Source organism: Macaca nemestrina, chromosome 17 (assembly GCF_043159975.1).
Source record: "Macaca nemestrina isolate mMacNem1 chromosome 17, mMacNem.hap1, whole genome shotgun sequence".
Lineage (NCBI taxonomy): Eukaryota > Metazoa > Chordata > Mammalia > Primates > Cercopithecidae > Macaca > Macaca nemestrina.
In genome coordinates, this window is record NC_092141.1 from 48,624,968 (window position 1) to 48,643,912 (window position 18,945).

At 36.3% G+C, this 18,945-nt stretch overlaps 1 protein-coding gene and 1 long non-coding RNA gene across 6 annotated transcripts in view; one reads left to right on the forward strand and one right to left on the reverse strand.

Moving 5' to 3' along the window:
• The window catches only part of LOC105476850 (uncharacterized), a 158,531-nt gene that overhangs the window by 49,947 nt on the left and 89,639 nt on the right, over window positions 1-18,945 (forward strand). The window lies entirely within an intron of this gene.
• LOC105476851 (BRCA1 interacting DNA helicase 1) overlaps window positions 1-18,945 on the reverse strand; it is a 176,769-nt gene that overhangs the window by 17,314 nt on the left and 140,510 nt on the right. For all 3 annotated transcript variants that reach the window (XM_011733115.3, XM_011733116.3, XM_011733119.2), the window contains one exon: window positions 14,444-14,556. In XM_011733115.3, the coding sequence (XP_011731417.2) occupies window positions 14,444-14,556 (113 nt within the window). The remainder of the gene's footprint in view (window positions 1-14,443; window positions 14,557-18,945) is intronic.

Below are 18,945 nucleotides of genomic sequence, written 5' to 3' on the forward strand. Positions count from 1 at the left end.
TTTTTCTTTCTGTTCCTCAGAGTGAATAACCTCAATTGATGTTTAAGTAAATAAATTCTTTCTTCTGCCTGCTTAAATCTGCTGTTGGGCCCCTGTAATGAATATTTCATATTAGCTATTATACTTTCCAACTCCAGAATTTCAATTAGGTTTTTGTTAAGCAAATTTTATCTCTTTATTGATATTCCCTATTTAGTGAGGTGAGACATCATTCTCATAGTTTTTGATACAGTTGGTTAGTTATTGAACATATTTGAACTAGCTGTCTCTCCTAACACATAACTTTGTCTACTAAGACAAATGTCTGGGTTTCCTCAGGGATAGTTTCTATTATTTTTTTCTCTTAGTGTACAGTTATACTTTGTTATGTGTCATGATTTTTGTTTAAAACAGTACATTTTAAATAATATAATGTGGCAAATACAGAAATCAGATTATTCTCCCTCTTCAAGGTTTTTTGTTCTTGTAATTTTTCTAAAATAATCCTGTAAAGTCTGTATTCTCTCACATGTGGTCATTGAAGACTGCTTGGTTAACTTAGTAGTCAGCTAATAATTAGACAAAGATTTCCTTAAATGTCTAGAATCATCATGTCTCCCATTCTTTGCCAAGAGTCTCTGCATGTATTGGGACATAATTTCAATCCTCAGCAAGGTAGGTAAATAACTCTGATCTTGATTTCACTTCCTGCTTCAGCAGAGTACCAAGGTGATAGCTTAAGGCCTTTTCAGGTCTTTTCTTGGCATGTCCATATCACTGGTCACATGCACAGTCCTACACATATGCGTGGCCCACTAGAATCCCAGGAATATGTCAGAACTTTAAAAGCTCTCTATGGACATCGCATTCCTCAGCTTTTCTCTTTACATTTTTTGGCTAGCCTCTCACTTGCCCCAAATGTCATTCATTGTCTCAGGCAGCTGTGAAGTTAAACAGCTGGCTGGGTGAGCTCTGAGTCAGGTCAAATAAAGATAGCCTTGTGAGTGGGGTCTTCCAGGAAACTCCCAGGTAGGTCACATAATTCTCTGGAAGTGTTCTCCAGCCCTGTTTTGCTCCTTCCAATGACTGTCAGGTTGTTGGCTTTCCTCATGATTTTAGGCTGTTGGTTTTTAAGGCTATTGTGAACTTGGAGAGAGGTGAGAACAGAGCAAGTTAAAATACCACAAAGCTTACTATTCTTACTGCAGTTCAGCTATTTTTAAGGAGTAAATGCTTCCTAGAATGCTGTAACTTTTGATTAATACCCAGAGTTTTGATAAAGTTGATTCTAACTTATTTTTGCCTATTTTCTCATTGCTTTTAGAAATTTCAAAGGTCTTTGTTCTGCCATTTTTGAGGACCTTACCCAATTTGCTGGCACTCTGTAAAGGACATCTTCATCTGTGTTTCGGGGGGATACTGATCTATAGTTGTTGTTTTTTTTAACTTTTATTTTAGTTTCAGGAATACATGTGCAGGTTTGTTTCAGAGGCAAATTGCATGTCACGGGGATTTGTTGTGACAAATTGGGACAGATTATTTTGTCACCCAGGTAAAAAGCAGCATAGTATCCAACAGGTAGTTTTCCTCACTCTCCTCCTACTCTCCACCCTCAAGTAGGCCCTGGTGTCTATTGTTCCCTTCCCTGTCCACATATACTTAATGTTTAGCTCCCGTGTATAAGTGAGAACATGTGGTATTTGGTTTTCTGTTCCTGCATTAGTTCATTTAGAATGGCCTCCAGCTCCATCCATGTTGCTGCAAAGGACATGATCTTATTGTTTTTTATGGTTGCATAGTATTCCATTGTGTATATGTAGCACATTTTCTTAATCCAGTCTACTATCAATAGGCATTTAGGTTGATTCCACATCTTTGCTACTGTGAACAGTGCTGTGATGAACATACAGATACATATGTCTTTATGGGAGAATGATTTACATTCCTTTGGGTATATACCCAACAATGGAATTGTTGGGTTGAACAGTACTTCTGCTTTAACTTCTTTCAGAAATCAACAAACTGCTTTCCACAGTGGCTGAACTAATTTACGTCCCCAACAGCAGTATATATGTGGTCCCTATTCTCTGTAACCTTGCCAGCATCTGTTTTTTTTTTTTTTTTTTTTTTTTTAACTTTTTAACGATAGCCACTCTGAGTGGTATGAGATGTTATCTCGTGTGTGTGTGTGTGTGTGTGTGTGTGTGTGTGTGTGTGTGTGTTTTGGAGACAGAGTCTCACTCTGTTGCCCAGGCTGAAGTGCAGTGGCACAATCCCAGCTCACTGCAACCTCCACCTCCTCATTTCAAACAATTCTCCTGCCTTAGCCTCTCAAGTAGCTGGAATTACAGTTGTGTGCCACAATGCCCTGCTAATTTTTGTATTTTTAGTAGAGATGGGGTTTCACCATGTTGGGCAAAGTGGTCTTGAACTCCTGACCTCAAGTGACCCGCCCGCCTTGCCTTCCCAGTGTTGAGATTACAGGCGTGAGCCACTGCGCCCAGCCGCATTGTGGTTTTGATTTGCATTTCTCTAATGATTAGCATGTTGAACATCTTTTCATATGCTTCTTGGCCACATGCATGTCTCCTTTTGAGAAATGTCTGTTCATGTCCTTTGGCCACTTTTTAATGGGGTTGTTTTTTGCTTGTCAATTTAAGTTCCTTATGGATTCTGGATATTAGATGTTTGTAAGATACATAGTTTGCAAACATTTTCTCCCATTCTCTGGGTTGTCTTTACTCTGTTGATATTTTGCTGTGCAGAAGCTCTGTAGTTTAATTAAGTCCCATTTGTCGATTTTGTTTTTGTTGCAATTGCTTTTGGTGTCTTCATCATGAAATCTTTATAGGGCCTATGTCCAGAATGGTATTTCTAAGGTTTTCCTCAAGGGTTTTTAGTTTAAGGTGTTACATTTAAGTCTTTAATTCACCCTGAGTTGGTTGTTGTATATAGTATAAGGAAGGGGGTCCAGTTTCAATCTTCTGCATATGGCTAGCCAGTTAGGTCCCACTTGTCAATTTTTGTTTTGTTGCAGTTGCTTTTGAGGATTTAGTCACAAATTCTTTCCCAAGTCGGATGTTTAGAACAGTATTTCCTAGGTTTTCTTCTAGGATTTTTATAGTTTGAGGTCTTACACTTAAATCTTTAATCCACATTGAGTTCATTTTAATCCATCTTGAGTTGATTTTTGTATATGGTAAAAGGGAGGGGGTCCAGTTTCATTCTTCTGCATATAGCAAGCCAATTACTCCAGCACCATTTATTGAACAAGGAGTCCTTTCCCCATTGCTTATTTTTGCTAACTTTGTCAAAGATCAGATGGTTGTAGGTGTGCAGTTTTATTTTTAGGCTCTTACAGTTTTATTCCTCGCTCCTCCTTTTTCTTTTGTTTTTGTAGTCCTCATCTGGTTTTGATTGCTGGTTAATTCTGGTCTCATAAAATAAATTGGAAAGGATTGCATCTATTTTTCAGAAGAGATTATATAAAATTTGTGTTATTTCTTCTTTAAATGTTTGGTAATATTTGCTAGTGAACACATCTGGGTGGAGAATGTTTTAGAAGGTTTTTAACTATGGATTCTATTTCTTTGCTATATAGCTATACATGTTATCAATTCCATCTTGGCCTCATAAAATAAACTGAGAAGGATTACATCTTCTATTTTTTAGAAGACATCATGTAAAATTTGTGTTATTTCTTCTTTAAAATGTTTGGTAATATTTGTTAGTGAACACATCTGGGTGGATAATTTTTTAGACGGCTTTTAACTATGAATTCTGTTTCTTTGCTGGATAGCTATTCATGTTATCTGTTTCATCTTGGATGAATTTTGGTATTTTGTGGGTTTTGTGGAATTAATCTACTTCATCTAAGTTATCAAATGTATATGTATAGAGTTGTTCATAGTATTCCCATATTATTCTTTTAATGTCTGTGGAGTCTGTAGTTATACTATTAATACCTCTTTTATTCTTGATATTAGTAATTGTGGCTTCTCTTTTTTTCTTTGCTAATTTTGCTAGAGGTTTATCAATTTTGTTGATCTTTTCAAAGAGTCTTTTTTTTTTTCTTTTTCAACTTGTATTTTATTTTAGATTCTGGGAGTACATGTGCAGGTTTGTTACAAGGTTATATTGCATGATGTTGGAGTTTGGAGTATAGTTGAACCTATTACCCAGAAAGTAAGCATAGAACACAATAGGTCGTTTTTCAGCCCTTGCTTCCCTCCTTCTCTGCCTCCTCTTACATTCGCTAGTGTCTGTGTTCCCATCTTTATGTACATGTGTACCCATTGTTTATCTCCCATTTATAAGTGGGAACATATGGTATTTGGTTTTCTGTTTCTGTGTTAGTTTGCTGAGCATAATGGCCTCCAGTTGCATCCATGTCGCTGCAAGGACATGATTTCGTTCCTTTTTAATAGCTGTGCAGTATTCCATGGTGTATATGTACCATATTTTCTTTATCCAGTCCACCGTTGATAGGTATTTGAGTTGCTTCTATGTCTTTGCTTTTGTGAATTGTGCTGTGATGAACACACAGCTGCATGTGTCTATTTGGCAGAATGATTTATTTTCCTTTGGGCATATAATCAATAATGGAATTGCTGAGTTGAATGGTAGCTCAACTCTTAGTTCAAACAGCTTAATTTTAATTTCTCTGATTTTTTGTTACAATTCATCAATTTATACTTTTTATTATTCCTTTTTTTCCTGTTTGCCTCACATTTATTTAGCTTTTGTTTTTCTAGCTTCGTAAGGTAGAAACTAAGATCACTGATTGGAGGATTTTTTTCCTAAAATAAGCATTTAATGATATAAATATCCATTTGAGCACTGCTTTAGCTGCAGTCCTTACATTTTGATATGCTGTATTTTCATTTTTGATCAGTTCAAAATATTTTCTAATTTTACTTGAAACTTGCTGTTTTGTCTATGGATTATTTAGAAATATGCTGCTTAATTTCCAAGTATTTGGACATTTTTCTGTTATTGATTTCTAGTTTAAACTAGATTAGTAGTTTAATTCCATTACTGTCAGAGAACATACTGGACTTGAGTTGGCTAATAATGTTGCTCAAGTCATCTATATCTATTAGTTTGTCTACTAGTTCTGTTACTGAGAGGAATTTCGAAGTTTCCAACTATAATTGTATATTTGTCTATTTTTCTCTTCAGATCTGTCAGTTTTGCTTCATGTATTTTGAAACCCTGTTTTGGGGTGCATACACATTTATGATTCTTATGTCTTCTTGGTGAATTCACCCTGTTATCATTATGTAATGTTCTCTTTTATCCCTAATTTTATTTGCTTGGAATTCTACTTTATCTGGTATTAAACAGTTACTTGAGTTAGATCATTGGTATTTTGAATTCTGGTCTCCTTTCTTAATCTACCTACTAGTGCTTACTTTTCAGAGTTCTCAAACAGCTATTCCACATATTCTGTCTAGGTTTTTTAGACTATTAAATATGATTACTTCATCTTATCTAGGACTGAAACACTTGAACTATTTTTTAAAGTTAATTTAATTTTAGCTTTGTAAATTTTAACTTTTATCAAAGAAACACAAACACATAGTTTTATGTTTTCAGTGAAAAACATAACTGTCCTTTCCCCACCCACCTACTGTTTACAATTCCCATTCCTCGGAAACAATTACTTTCAATTTTTTAGGTAGCTCTTCTGGTTTTTATCTCCATATTTCTAAGGAACATTCATCCTACTACTACTTCTTGGTTTTTGAACTTGAGAACTTATGTACTGATTCTCTCCTGTGGAAGATGTTTATTTCTCTTATACCACTGATACTTCACCATCCCTTCCTGGGAATATTAACAACTGAGTCACATAGTGCACTATAATTACATTTCCTTTATTGTACAAGACTTCTTGCCTTCCCTGGAGTTAATAACTGCCTCTTCTTTTTATGGATTAATTTTTTAATGTTTTCTATCATTAATTAATCCCTAAACCATGCCACAGCTGTAAAAATTCTTCCCAGTATGGTCAAACCTTCTATCCTCTGAACTCAATTTGGACTACTTGCCACACTGCTATCATCCCAGAGTTTTCCTTCCTGGTTGTTTTAGGAATTATCTTTGCCTCTATTCTGGATTGTAACCCTAGTTTCCTGCATCCTTGATATTCCTTTTTGAATTTTTTTTATTTTGATGGAGCACATCTTCCAGTAACATCTTGAGAAAGTGTCCATTTGAAGCAAATGTTTTAGGTCCTTGTATGTTGAAGGTTTTATTTTGTCTTATAGTTTGTTAGTTTGGCTTGAATAGAACTTAAGTTAGAAATCCAAAATTTCCCTAAAATATTTGAAGACAATTTTTTCTATTTTTTTGGTTTCAGTGTGGCTTTTCAGAAGTCTGTTGTGATTCTGATTCTGTATCTTTTGTGAGATAGAGACTTGTCTTTTTGTCTTTGGAAGATTTTAAGACTTTTTCTTTATCCCCTGGTACTTGGAAAGGACACAGTGAAGTGCTTTGTAGCTTTTCCTCCTTTACCTGTGCCTTAGTGAGCCCCTTCAATCAGGAAATCATGTTATTCAATTCTGAGAAATTTTCTTGAGTTATTTCTCTGAGATGTTTCTTTCCTTTATTTTTTCTGTTCTCATGATCTGGGCCTCCTATTTATCAGAAGTTGGTTATTGCATACTGATCCTCTAATTTTCTAGTTCTTCTTTCCTGCTTTCTCTTTTCGATCTGGAAAATTTCAATTTTATCTTCCAAGCCCTATTATGCATTTAAAATTTGTTGGTATCATGTTAATTTCTAAGAACTTCTTCTTATTCTTTTGTTCTTGTTTCATGGAGGAAATATGGTACATCTCTATGCATATTAATATTTTTTTGAAGATTTCTCCTATCTGGGGTTGGCAAACTATAGCCTGTAGTGTCCACAAAAATAACCCATGTCTTGTTTTTGTACAGCCTCCAATGTGTAGGAATGGTCTTCACATTTTTTTTTTTTTTTTGAGAAAGAGTCTCATTCTGTCGCCCAGGCTGAAGTGCAGTGGTGCAACGTCGGCTCACTGCAACCTCCACCTCCCAGGTTCAAGTGATTCTCTTCCCTCAGCCTCCTGAGTAGCTGGCATTACAGGTGTGTACCACCATACCTAGCTAATTTTTGTATTTTTAGTAGAAATGGGGTTTCACCATGTTGGCCAGGCTGGTCTCAAACTGCTGACTCAAGTGATCATTTTTAAGAGGATTAAGGAAAAAACAAAAAATATGTGACAGACTGTATGTAGCCTGCAAAGCCTAAATTATACACAGTAGTCCCCCACAGCTGCAATCTTGCCTATGGTCAAAGTTACTCATGGTCAAATGTCCAAAAATATTAAATGGAAAATTCCAGAAATAATTCATACATTTTAAAATGCATGCCTTTCTGAGCTGCATGATAAAAATCTCATGCTGTCCCACTCAGGATGTTAATCATCCCTTTGTCCACCATGTCCATGCTGTATACTCTTTTTGCCTGTTAGTCATTTAGTAGCCATCTTGGTTATCAGATAGAAAAAACACAGTATACACAGAGGTTGGTACTACCCATAGTTTCAGGCATTTAGTGGAAGTTGTGGAATTTATCTTCTCTGGTTAAGGAGAGACTACTGTACTGTCTGGCCCTTTATAGAAAGCACTGGCCAATCCTTGTTCTAGTCTGTTGTGCTGTTTCTATTTTCTCAGAGTTCTTCTCCTCTGTTTTTGTTTGCTTTGTTGTACTTGTTTTGTTGTTGTTGTTGTTTTGGTCTGTTTTTCATGTTAGAGACTTTCTTTGACAATCTGGTGAAGACTCTGCGCTTACTTAAGAGTAAGGCACTAAAACAATGATTGGCAGCTCTGAATGTATGGGTAGAGGTTATACACTGGGAAGTTTGCTATAGGGTAATTTGGTAGGAACCGGGCCAATTTGTAGATACTTTTTCATGGGGTGGTCAGTTTCCCTAAAGAGGAATTCTACACCCTTGGGAGATGTAAGACTGATTGTCAGCCTACTCAGAGCTAAAAAGAAAGGGGCATGGAGTTCTCACATTCAGTATGTAGAATCCCCATATATAATATTAACCTCCATCTTTAATACATACTCAGCTGTGCCTGGTGTTGAAGAATACAGAGACTCTGTTGTTCAACCTTTCCAGAAGTAAACTTGGGTGAGAGAGGGGGCTAATTGCTTCTTATACTCTCTTGCAACCAAGCCACCTGTTTTTAAACCTCACTTTCATTGACATTTTAGATTGCTGCAAATCCTAGGCTTTTTCATGCATGAATCTGAAAGTTCTTGTTAACTATCATCAGTGTAAATTTAAATTTCAGCTTTGTCTTGCCTGCTAAGTCACTCAGTCATTCATCTGTTTTCCAGTGTTCAAAATTTGTTGATACTGCTTGTCTGTCACTGTCTCCTCTCTCTCTTTGTAACATTGCAGGTTTGACATTTTCATTCCTTTATTATCATAGGATTTTGAGGGGGTGAAGAGTAACATAAATGTTCAATTTTTCTACAAAGACTAAAAAAATCTAAATTTTATAGGGCATTATTTTTTGATATTATTTTAAAGTAATCTATAGGCTCCAAGGCAACAGACCATAATAACACTGGGAAGGATAGGAAGATGACTATTGTCAACACTACAGAAGAATATTGAAAGTCAATGGAAAGTCAGTGTGCCACTGTATTTTGGTTCCAGTTTGATTTACATTTAAAGCATTCTGTGGTATAGTAGAAAGGTACTTCTGTTAATGAAACAATTTAAAGAAATAAGATTTCACCTTTTCTTTTTACCATTGTTTTCGAACTGCCTTGCTTAAATGAATTATGCCCACTTGAGACAAAGATTATGCTTTCAGTAAAGCAACAAAGACTAGTTAGGAAACTCATAGTGCAGTTGTAACCTGGTTGCAAAACCATCTGGTATGTTTCCAAAGGCTGTTCTTGTATTTCATAGACTTATATTACTTCAAATACTCCTAACAGTCCCATGTGTGCTTAAAAAAATTAACTTTAAAAAGAATCCATTGGTTTCTGCTTACTTTAGATCTTCTGTATCCCTTACAAGAAGAGTGACTCAGAGTATAAGCACCTTTTCTGTCAATCAATATATATTATGAGTTTTATTAAATAACATAAAACATTTGCTTGATCTTTATTTTTTTAATTTTAAAAATTTTACTTATTGATTGGTTTTAAAAGGATAAGCTCCTTTGTAACAAATTATTAATTATTGGCATTATTCTCTGAAAATCAGTAAAATGATAGCTGGGCTCTCCATTTAAAAAAATTAATAAAATACTAAGGTACAGTATTATATATCAATACTATAAATACATGATTTTTATGATATTCCAGGAAAGCATGTTTTGAAGCTCTAAAAGCTCTCTGGGCAATGTTGTATGGTGGGAAAAAGCACTGAACCTTACATTTTTCATTAAGCATTTGAGACTTGGTTGCTGAGAATGTAAAAACATGTAACACATGTTCAAGGAAGAAAACAGGCTATTACAATACAATGAGATATGTGCTATAATACAGATAGCAACCAAAATGCTATAGGTTTACTAAGGTATAAATAACTCTAGTTGGAGAAGTTTTAAAGGTCCTCATAAAGGACATGACTTTCAGTGAGGTTTTGATTGCTAAATTTGCCAAATGAATTGTGTGGTAACTTATAAGCCAAGGCAAAGCATAATGAAAGAATATAGTATGTTTGATAGTTTAATAGTGACATGTTTATGTTTAATAGTGAAAAATTCGGTGGCTAGAGGTAGAGCATAAAAATGAAAAATCAGGTATTACAGTTTTAGAAGTGGATGGGACCAAGATGTAAAGGGCCATTTAGTAGCCATATGGCCTTAGAAAAATTATTTCTCATAACCAGTTTAAAAACAACTCAGGCTGAGGCAGGTGGATCATCTGAGGTCAGGAGTTTGAAACCAGCCTGGTCATCATGATGAACCCCATCTCTACTATAAATATAAAAATTAGCTGGGCATGGTAGTGCGTGCCTGTAGTCCCAGCTACTCAAGAGGCTGAGGCAGGAGAATCGCTTGAACCTGGGTGGAGGAGGTTGCAGGGAGCCAAGATTGCGCCACTGCACTGGGTGACAGAGTGAGACTCCATCTCAAAAAAAAAAAAAAAGCAAATCAAATAAAACATCAAGTAGCAACATGCATTGCTACTGGAAGTGATTGGTAGAAGAATCAAGTGAGATATGTGGAAAAAGGTTTGTAAAGGAGAAAACCGCATACAAACATAACTTTTGTTTCACATGGTTTCTTGAAATTCAAGGCATTGCTTATACTAAAAGGAAGAAAAATCAACTGAGATAAGTATATTTATTTTCCTAAAATTGAGTATAATGACTAAAAGTAAACAATTTCAAAAATATATTCAAGTTCCCCTAGAAACTATTAGCTGAATATTAAAATTCAAACAAACAAACAAACAAAAAAACACAGGTCAATCAACACAGGGAGACACAAAGTAAGCAGATGTGATGCTTCAATAACCTGCAGTGCAACTTGATTCCAAGTAAAATGGGATTTCTAGGAAGAAAAGGGGAGCAGGATCTCTGTAGCTTAACCGTAGACCTGAATCACTCAGTTTGAAGAAAAACATTTGCAGAATACCATTCTAAAATGATGGGGAGTGGCTGGGTGTGGTGGCTCACGCATGTAATCCTAACACTTTGGGAGCCTGAAGCGGGAAGATCACTTGAGGCCAGGAGTTCAAGACCAGCCTGGCCAACACAGCAAAACCCTGTCTCTACTAAAAATACAAAAATTAGCCAGGCGTGGTGGCATGTGCCTGTAATCCCAGCTACTCAGGAGGTTGAGGCAGGAGAATCACTTGAACCCAGGAGGTGGAGGTTGCAGTGAACCGAGATTGCGCCACTGCACTCCAGCCTGGGCAACAGAGCAAGACTCTATCTCAAAATAATAATAATAATAATAATAATAAATAAAATGATGGGGAGCACAGTGGGTGACGTGTTCTAGGGCTTAAATCTAGTTGTTGTAGTCTTATGTTTAAGCTATACACAAATACATATAGCTTACGTATATGCATACATATACATATAGCTATGTCTAAGCTACACACAAATCTGAACTCACATGCAATATGGTTTACAAATGGGCTAATGTAAGTACGCAAGACACCAGAAAAATCGAAATTTTTAATTTCACTGGGTAAGATCATGATTAGTTGTGGGACTTCTGGTTGAAGTGCAAATATGTCAACTGGTCATGTTTTCATTTTACTCTTATCCTATTTCTTTTTTTTAGATGGAGTCTCTGTCACCCAGGCTGGAGTGCAGTGGCGCGACCTCAGCTCAGTGCAACCTCCACCTACCAGGTTCAAGCAATTCTCCTGCCTCAGCCTCCCCAGTAGCCGGGACTATAGGTGCCCGCCACCACACCCAGCTAATTTTTGTATTTTTAGTACAGATGGGGTTTCACCATGTTGACCAGGCTGATCTCAAACTCCTGGCCTCAGGTGATCCGCCCGCCTCTGCCTCCCAAAGGGCTGGAATTACAGGCATGAGCCACCTCACCTAGCCCAGCCTGTTTCTATGAATTATCCAAATGCCTTACAGCTTCACTAAGAAGTAAATAATTACATAGTTAAGCTAATTACAATTTCACAGAGAAGATAAAATATTAATTTGCAGGCCAAACGCAGTGGCTCACGCCTGTAAGTCCAGCACTTTGGGAGGCCAATGCAGGTGGATCACGAGGTCAAGAAATCGAGACCATCCTGTCCAACACGGTGAAAACCCATCTCTATTAAATATACAACAATTTGCCAGGTGTGGTGGTGCGAGCCTGTAGTGCCAGCTACTTGGGAGGCTGAGGCAGAAGAACCGCTTGAATGCAGGAGACAGAGGTTGCAGTGAGCTGAGATTGTGCTACTGCACTCCAGCCCAGCCTGGCTACAGAGAGAGACTTCATCTCAAAAAAAAAAAAAAAAAAAATTTATTTTGCACAAAATCTAATTATAGCATTTATAAATTAGATGTTGATGCCCTACAATATGAAATTAAGGGATAGTAATGCACCACATAATGATGTTTCTGTCAATGTGTAGTGCATATATGATAGTGGTCCCATAAGATTACAATGGAGCTGAAAAATTCCTATCACCTAGTGATGTCACCATTGTAACATTATAGCACAATGCATTACAAGTGCTTGTGGTGATGCTGGTGTAAACAAACCTACTGTGCTGCTAGTCTGATAAAAGTATAGCACATACAATTATGTATAGTATATAATATTTGATAATGATAATAACTATGTTACTGGTTTGTGTATTTACTATATCGTACTTCTTATCATTATTTTAGAGTGTACTCCTTTCACTTATATTTTAAAGAAAGTTAACTATAAAACAGCTTCAGGCAGATCCCTCAGGCAGAATTCCAGAAGAAGGCATTGCTATCATAGGAGATGACAGCTCCATGCATGTTATTTATTGGTTCTGAAGACCTTCCAGTGATTCAAGACATGGCGGTAGAAGACAGGGATATTGATGCTCCTCATCCTGTGTAGGCCGAGGCTACTACCTGAGTGTTCATGTCTTCATTTTTTTTTTTTTTTGAGATGGAGTCTCGCTTTGTCGCCCAGGCTGGAGTACAGTAGGGCAATCTCGGCTCAATGCAGCCTCCATCTCCCGGGTTCAAGTAATTCTCCTGCCCCAGCCTCCCAAGTAGCTGGGATTATAGGCACCTGCCACCACACCCAACTAATTTTTGTATTTTTAGTACAGACAGGGTTTCACCATGTTGGCCAGACTGGTATCGAACTCCTGACCTCAAGTGATCTGCCCACATTGGCCTCCCAAAGTGCTGGGATTACAGGCATCAACCATTGAGCTCCCCATGTCTTCATTTTTAACAGAAAAGTTTACGAAGTAAAAAAAAAAAAAAAACAAAAATTTCAAAAATAGAAAAAGCTTATAGAATAAGGATATGAAAATTATTTTTGTAAAGCTGAATAATTTGTGTTTTAAGCTAAGTGTTGTAAAAGAGTCAAAAAGGTTAAAAAAAAGATAAAAAGTTTATAAAGTAAAAAAATTACAGTAAGCTGGGCACAGTGGCGTGTGCCTGGAGTTCCAGCTACTTGGGAGGCCAAGGTGAGAGGACTGCTTGAACCCAGGTGTTCGAGACCAGACTGGGTAACACAGTGACACCTCATCTCTCAAAAAGAAAAGTTAGAGTAAGCTCACAGTAATTTATTATTGAAAAAATAAAAATAAATTTACTATAGACTAAGTGTACAGTGTTTACAAAGCCTACAGTTAGTGTACAGTAATGTCCTAGGTCTTCACATTCACTCACTACTCGGTCGACTCACTTGGAGCAGCTTATAGCCCTGTAAGCTCTATTCCTGGTAAGTGCCATGTACATTTGTACCATTTTTAATATACTGTATTTGTATATAATATTTTTACTGTACCTTTTCTACATTTATATACTCAATTACTTACCCTTGTGTTACAATTGTCTACAGTACAGTAACATGCTATACAGGTTTGTGATCTAGGAGCAATAGGCTATACTATATAGCCTAGATGTGTAGTAGACTATACTATCTAGGTTTCTCTAAGTACATTTTATAATGTTCCCACAACAGTACAATTGCCTAACAACTCACTTCTCAGAATATATCCCTGTCATTAAGTGATGCATGACTGTATAAAATGATGATTTAAAAATGAATTTCACAAAGCACAAATCTTAATGGGCAAGAATATTTAGAAATAGGAGTATCATGATTAAATGTTTAGTAGGCGTTAATTCTTTAGGACCATGATTATGGCTTGTTTTAACCCTTCTTCAATTATTTTTTTTTTTTTTCAAGACAGGGTTTGGCTCTGTTGCCCAGGCTGGAGTGCAGTGGCATGATTTTGGCTCACTGCAACCCCCACCTCCCAGGCTCAAGCAATCCTCCTACTTCAGCCTCCCAAGTAGCTCACACCTATAATCCCAGCACTTTGGGAGGTTGAGGTGGGTGGATCACTTAAGGCCAGGAGTTTCAGACCCAGCCAACATGGTGAAACCTCATCTCTACTAAAAACACAAAAATTAGCTGGGCATGGTGGCACATGCCTGTAATCCCAGCTACTTGGGAGGCTGGGGCAGGAGAATTGCTTCAACCCGGGCGGTGGAGGATGCAGTGAACCGAGATCACGCCACTGCACTCCAGCCTGGGCGACAGAGTGAGACTGTCTAAAACAATAGCAAATTGTGAGTTTTGTTTTGGGAATAACTTATTTACTCTTTTCAAATTCTACTTGCGACAGCTATTATTGAAAACATACCTGTTCCTATGGTTCCAGTTAAATAAAATTTTACCAAATTAATTATAAAGAGTAAAGTAGCAAAACTAGCTTAATATATATAGCCCTGTCACAGATAATATTATATTATATTAAATTTCACTCCACTTACCTACCAAGGGCCTGGTTTAAGGCCCTGTATGCTTGAATTTCATACCACTGACGGCCAGGTAAAAGACCTCTCAATTTTGAATGGTGGTCATTGTATCGTCGTTTTAGTTCAACCTAATAATTTTAAAATTATATTTTAAAATGTAGTAGATAATTAAAGCTCATTTTAAACATCATACTAACTTCTAACAGTTTGAATATACACATTTTTAGGGTAGAGATTTTATTTTGTTTTTCAGTACTGATTTTTTTCATTTCATTAAAACAGTTTTATTTAGCTTTACATTCCTTAAATTATGTAATGCATATAAATAATCAGCTGTGTGATCTCAAAGTTTTATTGAACTTACATTCATTAAATCCATACATTTTCAGTGTACAAGTAGATGAGTTTTGACATATATAGCAATGTAACCACCATCATATTATAGAACATTTTCATTACCCTCAAAAGTTCCTTCTTATCCCTTTATAGTAAATTTCTTTCCTCCATTGCTGGCCCTGGCAACCACTGATCTGCTTTCTGTTTTGCCCTTTATAGAATTTCATATAAATATTATCATATATTATGTAATGACTTGTGACTTTTTTCATTTAGTATACTTTTAGAATTCATTCATGTTGAAAGGTTTATGAGTAGTTCATTCTTTCATGTTTATCCAGTCTGGTAATCTCTGCTTTTTAATTGCAATGTTTAGACCATTTACATTTAATGTAATTATTGTTATGATTGGGTTTAAGACTACCACCTTGCTTTTTTTTCCCCCCTATCTGTCCCATTTTCTTTTTATCTTTTGGATCAATCAAGTTTTTTTTCCCCCCACTAATGCTTCCATATTATTCCCACTACTGGATTCTTAGCTATGTCTTTGTGTGTATGTGATTCCTCTAGGGTTTATGATATACATCCTTATTAGTCTACCTTAAAATAATATTATACCACTTCACATATGATGTAAAAATACCACAATATACTTCCATTTCCTTTTATTGTCCTTTATGTGATTGCTGCCATGTATTTAAGTTTGATACATGCTATAAACTCATAAAACATTTTATTATGCTTTAAACAGTACATTATCTTTTAATTTTAAATAAGTTTACAATTTTGAAATAAGTTTAGATTTACAGAAAAGTTCCAAAGATAGTACAGAGATTCCTTATACCCTTTACCCAATTTCCCCTAATTTTAACATCTTATATTACTATAGCTTATGTCAAATTAAGAAATTAACATTAATACATTAGTATTAAATAATCTACGTATTTTATTCAGATTTCCATTTTGTCCCAAAAGATTATCTTTTAAGAGATACTGATTTACCCACAGATTTACCATTTCTGGCACTCTTCATTTTCTTATGTAGATTTAAATTTCCATCTGGTATCATTTTCCTTCTACCTGAAGAACTTTCTTTAATATTAGTAGTGCAGGTTTGCTGGCAGTGAGTTCTTTCAGCTTTTGTTTTTTTTCTGAAAAGCCTTCACTATCTTCATTTTTGAGAGATTGTCCCTCTTGATCAAGAATTCTAAATTGACAGGTTTTTTCTTTTGTTAAAAACGGCTTCTCATTATTTTCTGATTTGCATAGTTCTGAAGAAAAAATATGCTATTGTCCTATCTCTGTAATGTTCCCCTTTTAGCGACTTTGGATTGGATTATAATGTGCTGTTGTGTGTATTTTGCTTGAGTTTTATTAAGCTTCTTGGACCTGTAGGCTTACAGTTTCTATCAAACTTGAAAATTTTTCAGCCATTATTTCTCTAAATATATATATTCTTCTGCCTCCAAACACTTCTTCTTCTTCTTGGACTCCAATTACAACTTTATTAGACTACTTTATGTTACTCCACATATCACTGACACTCTTTTTTTTCACTCTACACTTCATTTTGGATAATTTTTATTTCTAAGATTTTAAGTTCACCAACTTTTCCTTCTGCAGTGTCTAATCCATCCAGTGTATTTTTTGTTTCATATTGAGATATTTCACATAGGTATTTAAAAAATAGCTTCTGTTTCTCTTTTCAGTATGCTTATGTTTTCTTCTATCTTCTTTGAACTTACAGAACATAAAACATAAGGTATTTTAAAAATCCTTGTCTGCCAGCCAGTTCTAACATCTCTGTCATTTCTGGTTTTGTTTCTATTGATTGATTTTCCTCTGTATTAGAGGTTAAATTCTCTTCTTGGCATGCCTGCTAATTTTTGATTTGATACTAGACATAGTGAGCATTAAGTCAGTGGTTACTGGATTTTGTTGTGAATGCAGTTAGGGTACTTGGAACCAGTTCATTATTTTGAGGCTGACCCTTGTTAGGGAAAGTCAAGAGCAGCCTTTAATCTAGGGCTGTTTTATCCCCCATACAAAGGTGAAACTCTACTGATTATTGTATCAAGTACCCCATGTGTTATGAAGTCTTTTCCCTTCTGGCTGCTGGGAACTCAAACTATTCCCAGATATTTGTGAACTCTAGGAATTCTTCTGCCTACTTATTGGTCATATGTAGCTTCCTCTCATGTATATGCCTATCAGTACTGAACCAAAAACTCAAGGGGACGCCAATGCAGATACCTGGAGCTTCCTCTCTATGCAGCTCCATCCTCTCTAGTACTCTGCCTTGCAAATTCTAGCTGCCATGGACTTTCCCTAAACTTTATCACTTTAGCTCAGTGTGACCACTGAGCTCTGTTGGAGTTTATTCTCCCTGCACTGTGGCCTAGTAATTGTCTTCAGGCAATAATCTGGTGCAACTGTAGTATTCCAGGACAAGTATATCAAATGGTACAGTTGTCCTTTGGTATCCATGGGTGATTGCTTTCAGAACTTCCCTCAGATACCAAAATCCATGGATGCTCAAGTCCTTGATATAAAATGGCTTAGTATTTGCATAACCTATGTATATCCTCCTTTATACTTTAAATAATCACTGGATTACTTTAGTAGCTAATATGATGCAAAGCTATGCAAATAGTTGTTACATTGTAGTGTTTAGGGAATAACGACAAGAAAAAATCTGCACATGTTGAGTACAGAAGCAATTTTTTTCAAATATTTTCGATTAACACTTGGGTGAATCCACAGATGCAGAACCCATAAATACAGAGGGCCAACTGTGTATTTTTGTAGTAGAAGCCTAAATAAAGATATGTGGAGTTACTTTCTTGAAGAAAATCATTATATTGAAGAGACATCAGGCACCCCTGTGTTTATTGCAGCACTATTCTCAATAACCAAGATATGGAATCAACCAAGGTATCCAACAACAGATGACTGGATAAAGAAAATGTGGTACATATACACAATGGAATACTAAACAGCCATAAAAAAGAATGAAATCCTGTTATTCACAGCAACATGGATGGAACTGAGGACACTACCTTAAGTGAAATAAATAAAAAACATAGTTAAACACCACATGTTCTTGCTCATATGTGGAAGCTTAAAAAAGTTAATCTCATAAAAATAAAAAGTAGAACAGAGGATACTAGCAGATGGGAAGGGGAGAAAGAAGGGAGGAATAGGGAGATATTTGTTTTTTGTCTTGTTTTTTTGAGAGACAGGACCTCAGTCTGTCACCCAGACTGGAGGGCAGTGGTGCGATCATGGCTTACTTCAGCCTTGACCTCCTGGGCTCAAGTGATTCCCCCACCTCAGGCTCCCAAGCAACTTATACAGTAGTTCCCTCTTATAACAAAACTTATACAGTAGTTCCCTCTTATCTGCAGTGGTTTAAGTTAACTGCGGTCAACTGTGGTCCAAAAATATTAAATAAAAAATTCCAGAAATAATTTGTTTTAAATTGCCACTGTTCTGAGTAGCATGATGACATCTCATGCTATCCTGCTCCATCCCACCCAGATGTGAATCATCCCTTTGTCCATTGTATCCATGCTGTACATACTACCCACCAGCAGTTAGTAGTCACTAGTCACTTAGTAGCTGTCTAGGTCTAATTGAGTGTCATGGTGTTGCAGTGTTTAGGTTCAAGTGACCTCTATTTTACTTAATAATACTTTACTAAATTGTAAACCTACTCAAGAAAAAACAAAGTAGTTTCAGTGTAGTCTATAACACTATTAACTTTTTTTTTTTTTTTTTTGAGACGGAGTCTCACTCCATCGCCCAGGCTGGAGTGCAGTGGCACGATCTCAGCTCACTGCAACCTCCGCCTCCCAGGTTCAAGCAATTCTCCTGTCTCAGCCTCCCGAGTAGCTGGGACTATAGGCACCTGCCACCATGCCCAGCTAATTTTTGTATTTTTAGTAGAGTCGGGATTTCACATTGTTGGTCAGGCTGGTCTCGAACTCCTGACCTCAGGTAATCCACCCACATTGGCCTCCCAAAATGCTGAGATTACAGGCATGAGCCACTGCGCCCAGCCACTATTAACCTTTTTAAATAAAAGGATATGCTTTAGGAAAGAAAAGAGAACAGTATACTTCTGAAAAGCAGCTTTCAAATTGGGGGAGGTAAAAATTTTTATCTTACTATAAGAGTAA